At 37.1% G+C, this 16,217-nt stretch overlaps 1 protein-coding gene across 1 annotated transcript in view; it reads right to left on the bottom strand.

Annotated features, from left to right (window-relative positions):
• UTRN (utrophin) overlaps window positions 1-16,217 on the bottom strand; it is a gene marked incomplete at both ends in the record, with an annotated part of 311,326 nt that overhangs the window by 36,949 nt on the left and 258,160 nt on the right. The window contains 3 exons of the mRNA XM_079550328.1: window positions 4,511-4,596; window positions 10,463-10,664; window positions 15,416-15,490. Of these exons, the coding sequence (XP_079406454.1) occupies window positions 4,511-4,596; window positions 10,463-10,664; window positions 15,416-15,490 (363 nt within the window). The remainder of the gene's footprint in view (window positions 1-4,510; window positions 4,597-10,462; window positions 10,665-15,415; window positions 15,491-16,217) is intronic.

Below are 16,217 nucleotides of genomic sequence, written 5' to 3'. Positions count from 1 at the left end.
TTTTATTGATTCCCTTTCCTAAGGCACATGATGAGCCCTGCAGCATAAGTGGGGCTCTGGGAAGCTGATGCAACAGAAAAATTTGAGGCTGAAAGGATCGAGTAAATTGCTCGCAGCACAGACACTTACTGGGAAAAAAGATAGTGCTTGTACCTACTTAAGAGTCTCAGAAAAGTATTGAATTAATAGACCTGTGCACAGCTCAGAAAATACTTCTTAGTTTCTCTATAAATCTGATTGAGCTCTCTGGAGATTTTCAAGTGTTAAAAATTTCAGCTAAAAACCCACATTACTCCAACAATCCTCAATTTATGAACTTTATAGTTGTGTAGATTCTTATTTAGTCACAAGATTAATCTCTTCTGAAATATCTTAAACACATTTCTTCTTAGAAAAGAGCCTTAGAAAAGTTCTGCAGATGGTGTGAGTTACAAAAGAATCATGAATTCTTGGTTTTCAGTTAAAGTTGGCTTTTACAATCTCTTTTTGCACTCAGTTGCTGCCTTGGATTAAAGCTCCAAATAATGTTTTAAAAAAAAAAAAGTCGTTAGTACTATGCTACTATACTCCTACTTCACATTTCCTACCTGAACAAATGTTAATAGATTAGAAAGACAAGAAATTTGAAAATTCAATCTGATTGCACTTGTGATTGAGAAACAGACAAGCTTTGTTCAGAAACATTCAAGAGAAACTGTTTTATTATGCTCCATAAAATGTTTTATACTTCATTTGGAGTAACTGTCAAGCTTTGCCAGCACATTTCAGAAAGACGGCTCCTATCTTTTCTCTTGGAAAGGGAGCTGAGGCAGAAGAAAGGATTTTCACAAAACAGAAATCCAGACAACTGAATGAATTTTTAGAGTTTCTTATATTTGTCCTGACTAGACAAGCAGATGTTCCAGCATCTTCAGCACCTAGCAGTAGGACAATCCTCATGGACAACAGCACTGACAGCACAAGCACTGCCCTGCTGTAGGTTTGCAGCTGCAGCTGGAATAGTTTTCAAGTACGTAAGAGCCCAGTTCAAAAAATGAGAAGGTAAAAAATACCTGCTTGATTTTTCAATCAGGCAGTGTCAGTGGAAACAGGCACCGCAAGAGCAATTTGCTCTCTGCTGCAACTGGGAGGAGGAGGAAACTTTCCCAAGCCCGAAAGCTTCAGTTGATTGGAAGCCAAAAAACAGAAGAACAATGACATGGCAGGATAGAGAAGGAGAGTGAACAGCTTAGGCTGATGTAAGGAGGAAATCAGCAAATACAGTGGAGAGCTCAAACTCCTCCAAAATACCCCAGAAAAAACAACAGCAACAACAACTTAACACTGGTATCTGTGCCATATAATTGAATGTCAGTGTCCAAAGGAGTTAATGAATGGTGTCCTCCTCCCTGCAAATCCTCAATGCCATTAGTGTGACAATGTTCAACTAAAGGCACAGAAAGCAAAAATGTTCCTACTATCTGGCCAACAACATCCTTATAAAAACCCATGAGTTGTATTCTAGCAAAGGAGATTCAAAAAGCAGCTGTGAAGTGGCAGACATGGGAGATGGGTTCATTGATGAAAGTCAACCAACTCTTTCCCCCAAAATCACCAGGAATTATGTGAGGGCAAGGTAAGGCCAGCCATCATTTTCCACAGGTAGCTCACATATGCCCCTTTGTTTTGGGGTCCAAATAGAGCATAACATTGATACAGCTAGATCAGATAATCAGCCTTTCAAATGGAAAAAATAAAGAGGGGGCCCTGAACCATTTGCTCTATAACTGGAGATGTAAACAGTTTACCACAATGTGATTATGTTCACAGGTCCATTTTTATTCACAGGAGCACCCAGGCATCTGCTTGAAGCTAAGCATGTCTTTAAGCATTTTCAAGAATAGGCATTCTTTAATTGAGGCTTCAATGTTTTTTCGGAAGTAATTGAGATTTTTTTAAATTAAAGATTCATTCTCATGTCAACTGCAGAGCAGTGTATTTAAAAGAAGCTTACTTGAAAAATAAAACCTTTAAAAATGGTTGAATTGAGAAGATCTACCTATATTAGAAATGAATGCGTGGTCAACAAAATTGCTATTTTTAATGGAAGTGAATGCAACTAATGCTGGCTGGTAAAAAGATAGAAGAAAAAAAAAAGATTGATAGTAGAAAAAGAAGTGCAAAAGTTTGATTTTCCCCAAAATAGAAGAGAGAAAGATGAAGGTCAACTTTAGTGGCAAATTGGAATTGTCATTCCTTGTTTATCATATTATTTCAGAAATCTAACATCTCAGCAGCCCAGAAATTACGTTTCTTCAAACTGATTCCTGAAAACCGAAACTGTGCAGGCTGAGACAGAAAACACCTGAGTGGAAAGCTGGATAAGCAATTTACAACAATTGAAAGGTCCAAACAAAACTTTTCTTAAAAACAAGAAACTTGCCTGTTTTACAACCAGCCACTCTGAGAAGAAATGCCTTTCTACCTGAGCAACATTTAATTCACTGTCAGTGTAGTCCATGCCCTGCTTAAGGACTCCAACCACACCTTTACAATGCCTGCTCACACCTTACAATGCCCGGGATTGCCAAAGACTCAGAAATACTTAGAAGAAATACAGCCAAAAAGAAAAGGCAAACATCAGGAACTAGTGTGAGAAAGGAAAAATCAGAAGGCAGAAATTCACATAAAGGACTCATATTTGGGGGTCTGTTTTTCTTTCAAGTGGCTTTTCTTCATTTTTTTTTCAAAATATTAGTATTATCAATATTTTTCACAAGAGAATCTGAAAGCACTCATCAGATATAAGAAAATCTGTCTCAGCAGTATACGAGTAGTAGGAGATGATAAAAAGCAAGAAAGGTCACACTGGAGGTCAGTTTGTGACACATGTGATGACCCCAAAATGCTGACTGCATTCCCACCAAATGCCAACAACCCATATACTGCAATTTCATTCGTTTCTCCACAAAATTTCTTTCACACTGAAGAAATATTTTCCTTTCTGACATTTCCATGGCTAATCAAGAAAGAAACAATAAAGCTAATAATACACAAAAGATATCACAGCCAGGCATACTGATAAAAAAAAAAAGTGCATGCATTAACTGACTATTAATTCTCTGCCCTAGGAGGCTATGCTACTATTTCAGTTTCAGATGTATTTCAAGTTGAAGTTATGACCATTTGGCATGAAATTCTCCTGGGACTTATTCTGCATTAATTTTCTTGGTCTTTTAAAAAAGAACTGCAGATCTGCTGCTGCTTTTATTTCACCATTAGGCACAAAGCAAAGACACAAAAACTAATCCACTGCAGTCATTTCCTCATTTTGCTGTCAGGGCCTGTATTATTAAGCAACTGCAAGTATACTAACTGGTTAGTGACAGCAGTTTTAAGTGAGTTTATTCTCAGTAGGAATTATTTTTTTAACCATCTTTTTGTAGGGCTATCATTCTGTGAACCGCAGTCTAACTCCCGAGCTGTAAAAAAAAATTCAATTTTGCACCAAATTGCAAATTACCTTCTGAATTGTCATTGCTAAACAAAGATATGCCCACAAGACCATTTAGCTATGGACTATTTCACTGATACGTCAAATGACAAAGAAATTAAAAAACAAAGTCTTAGTAAGGGCTCTACTTCAGATGCTGAAATATGCCTCACTACATAAGCATTGAGGAAAAGTACAAATAGCTTATGCATATTTCAGCATCTGAAATTCTGAATCCAGGATTACAAGATGGCTTACAAACATTTTTAAAGAAAGCAGAAATTGATGCAGAACTTCAAAAGCCCATGGCAAATGCTGTTTCTAACCATTTTATATGGTTTCTCCAAACGCCTAAGGGAATTACTGCAATGAAAAGCAATTTTAAGACTATGTGCCTAATATATAACTGTCAATCACCTATGATGCTCTAATAAAATGCTTAATCTCTCATTCTGTATTTCTCATGAGGCTCTGTCATAAGGTTTATTGATTCTCTTCTACTCCTGCAATTATTTTGATCAAATATTTTCAGCTAATATTTTCAAACTACTCAGTATTTCTCAAGCTTGTAAGGTTATTTAAATCAATATCATTTAAATTTTCATTGTACAATTCTGGCAGTAAGCACATGTACTGGAAAATTATCTTCAGAATTCAAAACATCTTTCTCATACTCATAAAAAAAAATTGCTTGTTTTTGTTTGTTAAAATCAGAAAAGAGTTAAAGAAAATTAGTCAAATAGACCACTTCTTTAGCTTCTACACAGCTACATTTTCCTTTGCTTTTGGAAGAATTGTAATGCTGTGAAATATGACAATGCATAACTCACATCAATACTTTCCAGTCAGGATATAGATCCTACTTTCTCCAATGTCACAGGTGATTACGAAAACAATTCTTTGTCACTTACTCATAAGGAAACACTCTTGCTGCAGGTTCAAGAAATGTAATACTGCAAATTTTCCAACAATTTGCATCATTAATATATGCGACTTTAAATTATATACAAAAATGCATTTTATAAAATACATTCTTACATCTGTACTTCTCTTCCAGTAGGCCCTTAGATAGAGACATCAAACCAATTTTCAGGGACTGCACTCGAATTTTTCCAGTTCGGCCACTGAAATTATAAAAATAGAGCAATGTAATGTAGTAATTTCATTTCGGTATAACTCAAGTCTATTCAAAACAAAAAGTCATCGGTGAGTTCTGTTCTATATCTCAAAACAAATTAACACTTTGCAACACATTAAGAATGCTTTCATTACAAAAACTCAGCTGAATGTCAAAACAGTGCACGCTGCTCCAAAAGGGCAGAAATTTAGCTCTATAAAATTCATGACATGACTTTAGAATGAGAAACGTACTGAAAAGATGCATATAAGCATGCAGCAAGAAATCTAGCATGAAACAAGCACTTTGATCTAACACCAAGCTTTCATATTGAGGGAATTTCTTCTACTTCATTTTTTCCTTCTAAAATGTTCTGATATACATGTGCACCAACACACAGTCAGTGACATGCAGTAATTAGACAATGTGGAGCTGTTATTCTTTCTAAGGAACATGACCTGGTGCTCTTCTTGTCCAATGTGAAAAGAAAACCACAAACCTCCAAAGCACAAGGCAAACCTTCAGCAAACTTAACAAAGAGCTATCAAAGCAAGTGATTTTAAACCTGCAAGAAAAACACTGTTCAAACAGATCTGAAACAATAAAACCCGTGTATATGGAAAAGGACAATTTTAAAGTTCAAGATCAGTGCAAGAAACATATTCTATGAGAGATCTGATGATTTCTGTTTCCAAAGACTAGAAAACACACACAATTTGTCTTTAGGTGAGACACAGCAAACAGACCATGAGAACAGCAGTTAAATTGCATGTATTTGCACACGGCGTTTAAGGTTAGATGAGTCCTTCTCCAGCAAGTAAAATTATAATAAAATTAATATCATCCAAAACACTGGTTTGATCACTTTTGTGATGGAATATACCCTTTAATTACTTCTGGAGTGGTTATTAGATATCCGTTTATATCCACCCCAATCAACATATGTTCTGCTATCTAATTTATTTCACAAATGTTGCACTGAATACAAGATTATTAATTTATTCCTGGTTTCTCAGTACACTACCTAACCACCCTACAAATATTAATGCATTTGTCTTCACAACCATCACCTAATCTTGTGAGACTAGACGGTATTATCTTCTCTATCCCACAAGTTGAAACAGAGGTACAGAGAAGTTATTGCCAAATTAATCAAAAGCGCCCATTACTTTTACTGCCTAGCTTGAAAACCAGGACCCAATTTTCCAGAATGTTGTAAAAGTGCCACCTATTTTATACATTCAAGCTTAGCTTCAAATTACCTCTTTCAATCACAGACAAGATATCATTCTGGCAGAGCCTAACTCACAAACGGTTCTTTTTGCAACTCTGATAATGCTTTCAGTGTTCTTTCCCGAGTAAGGTTATCTGTGTTTTAAATTTGTATTCAAAGGAAAAATAAAGCAGAACATTCACTTGTGTTTGATTTAATTAAGGACTGCCTAGAGTGTTTGTGCAATTGTTTGTTAAAGGAAGAAATTCAGGAGAACTCGGCAGCTTAAAGGTAAGGGCACGCACATGGAGGCTTCAAAGCTCTCCAGGTTTCAGCAGGTTGTTGCAGGGACTTTGAAAAAGCTACTTTGCACAAAAACCACTTCCTTAATAAATTGTAAATGGCATTCAAAAGCCTACAATATTACATTTTTCTAAAGAGTGACGTATTTTTCCCCAACCTTTTTCTTGGAAATAGCTAAATTCTAGCAGTGAAGTTTTATCTATAATAAAACAAACAAGCGAACAACACAGAAAGCATGCACACAAGAAAACCACCAACAAAACCTCACACTAAATCTACAGATTTTGTAGCATTGATACTTCTTATTCAATGCTTTAAGTTTGCCCAGCTTATAGAGATACAAAATCAGTGAGGCTGTGAAATCAATTCTCCGCTCAGAGTGGACTCGCCTGAAGCAGGTTGCCCAGGACCATGCTGTCTAGTTGGGTACTGAAAAACTTCAAGGATGGAGACTCCACAGTGTCTCTGGACAACCCATCCCACTGTGCTTGATTACCCTCACAATGCAAAAATCTTTTTCTTACATATTTATCTGGAATTTCCTGTGTTTCAGTTTGTGCCCACTGCCTCCTGTTATGTCACTGGGCACAAGTAAGAAGGGCCCAGCTTTATCCTCTCTTCTGCTCCCATCAGGTATCAGTGCACACAGATGAGATCCCCCTTAGTCTTTTCTCTAGGCTAAACAGTTGCAGCTCTCAACCTCTCATCATCCATCAGACATTTCTATCCCTTAATCATCTCCACGGTCCTTTCACCAGATTCTACCCAGTATGCTCAGATCTTGTAATAGGAAGCCAAGTACTGCCAAGAAGAGCTCTCCATACATGACCTCACCTGTGCTGAGTAGAAGGACAGGATCATCATCCACCTGCTGATAACACCAGTGCTAATGCAGTCCAGGAGCCTGTTGGCCTTTGCCACAAGCACATTTTGTTGGTTTGTATTCAACTTGGTTTCCAACAGGACCTTGAAGATCTTTTCTGCAAAGCTGCTTTCCAGCCAGTAGACATCCTGCCTGTTCAGGGTCATGAGGTTTTTCCTTCCCCTTGCCATTTCCCTTCACTGAACATACTGACATTTTCATCGGCCCACTTCTCAAGCCTCTCCAGGTCTCTCTGAATCCCACAACTATCTATACAGAACCTCAAATCAAGCTCTTACAGTGGAAAGGTTCAGGAAGCTTTAAAACTTGAATTCATACAAAATTTATGGCTCAAGTGTTTAGAATTAAGTGCCAGCATGCTATTATGACACACATCAAAGCAATACAAGCATGCCTGTCATTACAAAGTCAATTGATAAGACCACTTCAGCAGCTCAGACATTATTTACTCTGATATTGGTTAAGGAAAGACCAAACCATCATATCTCTATTAACTGGTGTAAAGTTGCCCATTCTCAGACAATTTAATGACAGGCAGTATAAAAAATGGCACATTATTGACCTCTGATCTGTCTTCAGGTAAAAATGGCAAGCACTTTTTATGTTTACAAAAGGTCATTCACCACCTTAGATATATCTGAGCCCTCCTGCCCCAGTTCTAAGGTCTTGTCGGCCTTAATGTGACACTGACATTCTTTGTCCTCAAACAAACTGCATTTTTTTCCCTCTTTCTCTTTGGAAAGAAAAGAGAGTGGTTAGAGAGATTAGGGAAAGGAGGAAATTTAAAAAATCTTGTTTTCTAGAGTATTTGTTTGTCTGTGGTTAAGTTTCTGGCAGGACCTGGGCTGTATGCCTCAGATATGAACTCGCTGTTGCACCTTCATCTACTGCTTGTCAGGAGCTGGCAGAGAATCCAGAATTAATTCAAGTTTTAAACCTGCCGAAAGTAGCATCAAAAAAGAAAAAAGAAAAAACAAAACAAAACAAAAAAAACACCCAAGTTTCACATATTTTCTAGGCATGGTGGGACAGAGAGTGCCTTAAAGGTGCAATACCACAGAGAAAACTAGCTTAGTGGGAAATCACATAGGCCCAAGGAAAGAGGTCATACTCATCAGTGGGTACCATACTGCACAGGTAGAGAGGCAAGAGAGAGTTGAGTAAAATTAACTTTGTAGCATTGTTTTTGGATGGAGAATCCAAAACACATCCATGTTTTGGATTCTCCATCCAAGGAGAGCCCAATTTATCTGTTTCAGAGATCCAACAGCTGCAGAGAATATTAAACAACTTTTTTCTGCAAAAAATGACTATTACTACCTTACAGTATCATAGACAAATGACAAAAAAAAAAAGTATGTGCAAAAAAATAGCCACAGCATTAATAGAGAGAGTGCTTTTATCCTATATTGTATTTCAGTAGATAGCAGAATTTGTGGATGCAGAAAGGCAGTGACAGTTGCGAGCAGCGAGAATAAGAAATACAGATGCAACATGTCCATGATATCTGAAACAGAAACTATGTTCCTCATTTCTCCCACTCCCCAGGGGCTGCAGTGCAAGAGCATAAAAACTCAGGCTGGGAGAAACCTGGGATATTAACTCAACATGATGTTTTAATTTGTCAGGTAAACTAGAAAAAGAATAGGTAATAAAAACACAACGCATATAGAAATTTCCATACGGGAAATTCTTATTGAATAATGAGTCATTGCCCACAGTTAGTAGTACGTAGTATATATATACTTATATAATGTATGACAGACTTTAAAATATCTAAAATAACTGATTTTATGGGTTGTTCAGTTGTCCCATACTGAAAGCTATTGGTCCGTTTTCATTGGATATTTTAGAAAATTTGACAGTATGTAGTCCAGAACAATAACCACCAGCTATTGCTTCTGGATGATTTAAATACAGGCCTGCCTGCATGATTTAATCGATCAATCACTTTATTTCATGGCTCTCACTTGAAAAAGGCAAAATATTTATTTTTAATTTTATTTTAAAAATCATCTGGACTAATTAACTCAAGGTGCTTTAAGTTTGCAAAATGTCCATAGGGCAAACGTTGCTTTCTGGAACAACCCGTGAGTCCTTGAGGAAGTAAAAGTCACCGAGTAAATTTAATCTGTTTCTCTCCTCTGCTCAGCTTGAAGGATGAATCATTCCTGATGTGTCAGAAAATACCAGAACACAACAGCCTTGTCTACTATTTCCAAAAATAAATTGGTTCTTTTTAAGGGCCAAAGACATCTGTAGGTAAGTCTGAAGAACTTCCTAACTTGCCATCAATCTGTGAATCCGTAATTAAATCTCAGGTTAATAGCATGCGACTAACAGATGCTTTTTGTAGACAGTTTAATGATTTGAAACATTGTATACATATAACACCAGTGCAATAAACAACTGAAATGCCAAGAGACAAATTAGTTCTTTCCTAAAGGCCAATTAAAAAAAAAAAAAATACAGTTGAAAATTGGTGCCTGCTCTCTTTCAGCAAAAGAAAACTTTTTTTCTTGAACGGATTTGACAGGGGAGCAAGGAAACAAGCTGTAAGAGGTAACCTTCATCCTCCATTCTTCAAAGTTTGAAGTAATATTAAAGCCCTTCGTCAGTTTGAACAATTACCTATACTAATGCTTCCAATGTTAACAGCAAGGGGAAGTAGGACCAAGGAAACATTACGAAAGAGAATGGTTTGTTGCTTACTATATGCATTTTAAATATGAACAGATTAAACAACTGACGTCTAACTGAAGTTAGGAAACAAAGGTAAACCAAAAAAATAACGAGTGACAGTTTTAAAATAAAACCCTAGTAACTACAGAAAAAATTCTCTGACCTTATTAAGCCTCTTACTCTAAATATCCAACAATATTTAAGTGAAGCAAGCCACTCATCTACTGCTGTAAGTGAAATGTAAATTCATCCACAATACAAAGATCTGCAAAATAAAAATATTTGCCCAAAGAAGTCCCAGTCATTATTTTATGTGCTCTCCAATATTCCAGAAGTAATGACAAGGAGTCTAATTAACCTAAGTGTCTCATTAGACTAAAATACTGGAATGCTAAAACATAACAAGTAGTCAGCATATAACTGGCAAACAGTCATACGTATTGTCACAACCCTTTCAGGCCCCTGCCACATTAACTAAATAAAATTTTAAAAATCTGTGAAGTACAGGAACACTGGTCTGTACTATGGACTGTTGCAATTTCTCATTTTAAGCTACTGCACTTTAATATCTGTATCAAAACTGTCAAAAGGTATGACTTTTTGAAAAAGAACTTCCTCAGGCTGAATTGTTTTTCTACTGTGAACACTTAGTCCAGAAAGTACACCTGAAAAATTCATATAACAGTCCTACAAGTCTAGCATTTTTGATACATGATGTGCTATCTTCATTCACACTAAGTTAATACATCACTAAATTCCTATAAACACCATGAGCAGAAGCATATTACTTACCTATCATACACATTGAGTAGCCAGTTAAGACACATATCTACACAGAGAGGAACATTAACCATGTCACTGTGTTTCTCTTCAAGTCCACTGTAGATGGTAGTAAGACAGCTGATCACATCCTGGACACCAATGAGCTGGTCATTTTGACTCAACTTGTGCTGTCTGAAAATTTCAGTTGTTGTGTTCAGTTCCAGCAGATCCACTAACAACAGGGAAACAGGGAAAAGAAAAAAGGCATGAATACAGACACCTGAGCATAGGGTTGAAATAATTGTTCATGTGCATATTGTAGCAAGCAATGTAGATAATTAGATAAGAGGCAGTTTTCATTTAGTAACATCACAGAGAAAAAAACATTCTCTGCTAGAAGTTCACAGCATTTTGGTACAACATATTTAAAAAAAAACAACGGATCAACAAGAACACCATAATGGCATTGCACAGTTCAGCAGAACATCCAGAAAGCCGCTGAAGTAGTTTGTGCAATTAGAGAATCCTAACTTCAGATGCATGTGCTTTGGGAGCCCAACAGACTTAGTTTTCTGCATTTACCATAGAGCTGAATCACATTTCAAGATTATCGCTTTAGATTAAACATAAAGCAAAGCAAATTCTTAGGTGAAAATATTCTCCAAAATGCAATAGGAATGTATCGAGGCCTGATTAAATCAATTGCAGCAGCTAAATGAAGGCTTGAAAGAAAGTAGGGTGAAGGACAGTGAAGTTTGTTTTGTTTTCCAGAACAGTAAGATCTATGCTTACACAAAGACCATTTTCAACTCCTTTGTTGCAGTGTGCTTTCTATAGCAGTTGATACCACATTTTACGGGTGACGTGGGTTTAATACCAAATCTCACACAGATGTGAGACTGTGAAAACATTGTTTTGGCATGTTACAAATAAAAAGCTGCCTATGAACTCTTCTAATTCCTCTTGCAAAACAAAGTGAAAAAAGAAATACATTTGGTATACAAGAAGGAAGAGTAATATAAGTCAAAGGGTAGTAAAACTCCAGTGATATTTTTGAACAGAAGTGAGGACTTCAGCAAAACAAACAAAAGATATATATATATATATTTTTAATAGCATGCATGCTACAGTATATATAAAAGAAGTGTCCTGAGCTTATGCAGAGCTGTTTCTGGAGATTCAGGAATGCATTTATACTATAATTGTCATTTCTCAAAGGAAATGAAACATGATATGTTACAAATTGCTCTGTACCAATGGTGCTCAATAGGGACCCCAGAAGGGCAGTTTGTGCAAATTAGGTAAATCTAGCTTGGGCTGAAAATAAGTACAGCAGAAAAAAAAGCAGGAGCAAGACAACATTAACCACTATGAGCAATATGTCAAAGATTTGCTGAGCATCTAGCGGAAAAAAATAAGGTTATCAGCCAAAAGAAGGTTATATTTCCAATTCCACTGCCTTAATCTACCATTCCTAACAGAACTGCAAAATGAGAAACTTTAACATTGATTCTACTCTGACTTTACTGGGGACATATGTATGTTTGTTTCTGTTTGTTTCTCATTTCCTTTTTTTTTTTTTTTTTTTTTTTTAAGGTCATCTTCTTGGGCTTGTAAATAAATGTCAAACATTATTTAACAAACATATTTAATTGCAGCAAAACACCTTGCCACTATTTTGACCCGAGGCAGGCAAAGGACTTGGCAGTGCACTGCAGTATCACCTTCCATGTAATCTATGTAATACACTGGAAATATCTCGGAGGCATATTTAAATTATCAAACAAAACAAACAAAAAAACACACACAATGCAACACAGAATATTTGTTGAGGGTGTGGAGGAAGGGGGCTGAAGCCCGATAACTGCAGGACTTATCTGCTGGAGTTAAGATCTCACCTTCACGTTTCTGCCAAAGGATTCTAGAGGGAACTATAAAGGGACCTTCAGCTTTCAGTATTTTCACACTAAAGGAACTGCCGCTGTACTAATGAAGACTAAGCAAAATTTGTACACCATTCATGGAGAGCAACCAGAGGAAAACTGTCCCTGCTTACTTCAGCGTTCACCTGCCTGAATGTACTTTGCATACAGGCAGCCACTCTGCAGCAGTAAGGGCTACAGACTAGCACAGTCCCTAAATTGGTTTGAAGTAAACAGAGGATACTTTCTCATTCTAAATCAGTTACTGAAAGTTTTTAAATTAACAGTATTTACGCGGATGCAGAAAAGTTAATGTGAGACTCGCGTGCCATTGCTGGCATGAAATCTACTATATACAGATCTTAGTGGGTTTCTGTAGTACTTCTGCACCTGCTCAAACATGCTGAATGGCCAGTGATCCTACTAACCAGCAAATAGACATAAGGGTCATGCCTTTTCTGTCTGCAGTGAGAAGTTTTACCCTAAGGAAACCAATAAACAGAAAACATCATTCAGCATGGTTCAAGCATGCACGTGCGATGCACTAGGGAGCAACTAATGATACACAGCTGGTAGTGACAAATGTAAAACTGCTGCAACCCCAGGGAAAACAGGCAGACATTGCTGTGAAACTTCTGTATTAGAAAGACCCTGTGAATGCAAATGCCTGGACAAGTCTACACAGCTCTTTTTCAGCCCAGTGTGCCTTACTGATCTTCCCTTAGCTCTGTACAATTAATATTCCCACTGGTATTCTGAAGTTTTGTATCATCTTAAGGAACTCAGTGACAGCACTCAGAATATACACGGAGGTTTTGCTCCCTCTTCCCCTTCCAGTACTACACTTCGGTATGTGGAGCAAAATCATTTTTTGGAAATGAGCTGAAGTATGCTGCACAGTAGTAAAATACTATCAGAGCCTGATGCTACAACGCTGCTCCATAAATGCTGGATATTGGACACTGCTGTCAGTGTATTTGCCACACATATCCTGAGACAGAAAAGCTAATAGAGAATTTGTTCTTGCCAGCCTGCAACCTTTCTCAGCTTCCTGCAAAATAAAGGCAAGGTACGTACATACACACATCAGTCTCTGCAGAAATCTACGTTCCAAAACCAAAGCAAGATGAAACGTGATTCTATTTGCCTATTTCTAAGGGGGCAGCAGGGGAAAAAGAGCCTCCTCCACACCATTTTTATTTATTTATTTTTAAACTTTGTGATAGCAAAGACAGAAATGAAACACAGATCTTAAATGACTTATTTTTGAAGCTGCTGGTAAAGCACTAACTCTGTATTACCAGTCCTTACTGCAAAGTCAAAATTCATTAAGTGCAAGTGGGACTAAGCAACCTGCTTCAGCTGTGCCCTTGGAGTTCTCACCAAAAGGCCTTTTCAGCTGCATAGACACTGTAGCTGTGACAGCAATTTGTCATATTTTACAATTTACAATGACCTCATTTTCTAGTGATTTGTTTTGACAGTTTCTCTGCCTTAACTCACGAGCTTTCTAAGGCACTCTGCATCCAAGCACCTTTAAAAATCAGCTAAAATTACAGGAAATGCAATCTAAGACTAAAGTGACTCAGACAAGAGAATGACTAGCAGGGGCACAGAAGATGATTTGTCCCCACCTTTCAAGAAATTCACCAACAATAAAAAGTCAAAAATTCTAGATGGCACTTAATCACTGTCTCCTTCCCCAGAGACAGAGTTGTTGTAGAATTCAGCTTTGTGGATAATCTACATTATCCTTCTTTTAAAGTCATATTGTTGCGTTCTCACAAATTAAATCAATGTTTTGTCAAATATACACACATAATAAAGTTTTTTTGGCTGTAGTACAAAAGAAAGGCAGGTACTCAGTCTTTCTTATCGTGTGACAGAGAAATGGAGCAAGCACGCAGATTCATACACAAGGCATGCAGATTCCATAAAGATGACAGTTTTACTCCTGGCTCTTCCAAACTGGAATGTTCTCTTTTGCTCTCACTGCTTTTCTCTCTCTCCACTTTGCACTTCTCTCCTCTGAAACTGGAGATAGTATTCATTTTGATAGTAGCTCACTTTTGAAATCTATGAATGAGGAGAGCCAGCCATTGCATTTATTACAGAAGTTGATATATTTTTTGAAAAAGCAAGGGCAGGGAGTATGCTCCTCCTCAAAGCTTACTGGATGTTACAAATGCAAAGTCTGTCCTATACAAGTCGCTAGACTATCGGTATGCATGTCAAGAACAGGCAGCATGATTAGCATCCATCATGTGCAGTCTGTTTTTTCAATTTTCTTTCTTGACAGTGGCATACAGAAGGAGATTTTTACTTTGCTTTCTTCCCCTCCCCCCCCCCTTTTTTTTTAAAGGTACATATTGATACATACTGTTTGCCCTGTACACTGGATAAGAAGAAAAACAATCTTGAAGGCCTTTTCCCATACCCTCAATATAAAAACACATACAATTATTATCAATAAAAGCACTTATTTTGTCATAGTATGTTTTCTGGGGACTAAAATGTACAGCGATATTAACTATCTATAAACAATATATAAATCCATGCTCTATACTTCTGTACTTAGAATGACCTACACTCTTCTTTATCTAGAGTTCACCCAGAAATATATTCTCTCTGAGAGGATTATTATCAAAGTTACATCATGCAGTAGTAAACACTTCAGAAAATTGACTTTAGTTCTATAAGATATTGTAAAATTTCTCATTTTATGTCAAGGTTCAGAATATTAGCTTTAATCATTTCAGGGTTTTAGCATTTGAGATCAGGAACGGTATACAACAGGCAGAGGATTAATCTTCATCTTCCTGTCACTTAAAATATTACCAATGCCCATACTACTGCAGCTTGCTTTCTGCGATTCTTTCTGGTCACTGATTTTCTTTATTTGTGACAATGATACCCACTATTGGGAATTCTTATCATTTCATTGGTAGACAATTTTTCAAGGATGTATATGGTTCCTTGTTAAATGTTAATGTTACGAAGCTTAAGCTGACCGTCCCTTCCAGAAGTACTGGAAACTGTTTTTCTCAAAGGGCAAACTCACAGCACAGTGCTTTCTGCAGTCGTCGGATTTTGATGGCTGTACGGTAGGCTGAGAAGCGTACATTGTTCAAGTCAGCTGAAAGAGCAGAACAGAAACGTGAGCAGTCTTCAGAAGAGTCCACAAGTCTTTTTCACACTGCTACTTACTGAAGCCTGACATCCCTTATTTTCACTACAACGAATTAATAGCATATATGAGAACAAACAAAAACAGTTGACAAGTTATTGCAAAAATAAATCCACCTCATGGCTTTGACAGTCCAGTGTGTTCTGAGATTACCACACCAGATTCCAAACACCATCTTGGGCAGATGTAACACACATACATGTCAGAATTTTATACATGCATTATTAGATATGGAGGTTGGCAGCCCTGCATGCAGCAGGGGGTTGGAGCTTGATGATCCTTGAGGTCCCTTCCAACCCAAGCCATTCTATGATTCTATTAAGCAGTGTTGAGCAGATTTCAAACAAGTGTTCAAATATAGCACATTTATCAAATGTCTTAAAACTCTATTAGACAATATATGGACATAAAGGGTAGCAAAGGTCACAGTAATGGAGAAAAATGACTCAACCCATTATTTCCATGCGGCAACTTTGATAACACTGCTTTGAAAGAAGCAGTCAGATAACCATAAGTTCTATTTTACAAACTGGTAAGTACAGTAGTTGGTTATTTTTCCCCACACTTAAAAGCATTTTATCCTTACAGACATGTTAAATTCACTGCATTGTAATAAGGTCTAGCCTTTAATGATAGCATAGATGCTCTGATATATTACAAAAATTACTTCACTCCA

Source organism: Tetrao urogallus (genome assembly GCF_951394365.1).
Source record: "Tetrao urogallus genome assembly, chromosome: 2".
Classification (NCBI taxonomy): domain Eukaryota; kingdom Metazoa; phylum Chordata; class Aves; order Galliformes; family Phasianidae; genus Tetrao; species Tetrao urogallus.
The sequence above is the reverse complement of the archived record's forward strand: the minus strand, read 5'-3'. Positions and strand labels throughout refer to the sequence as shown.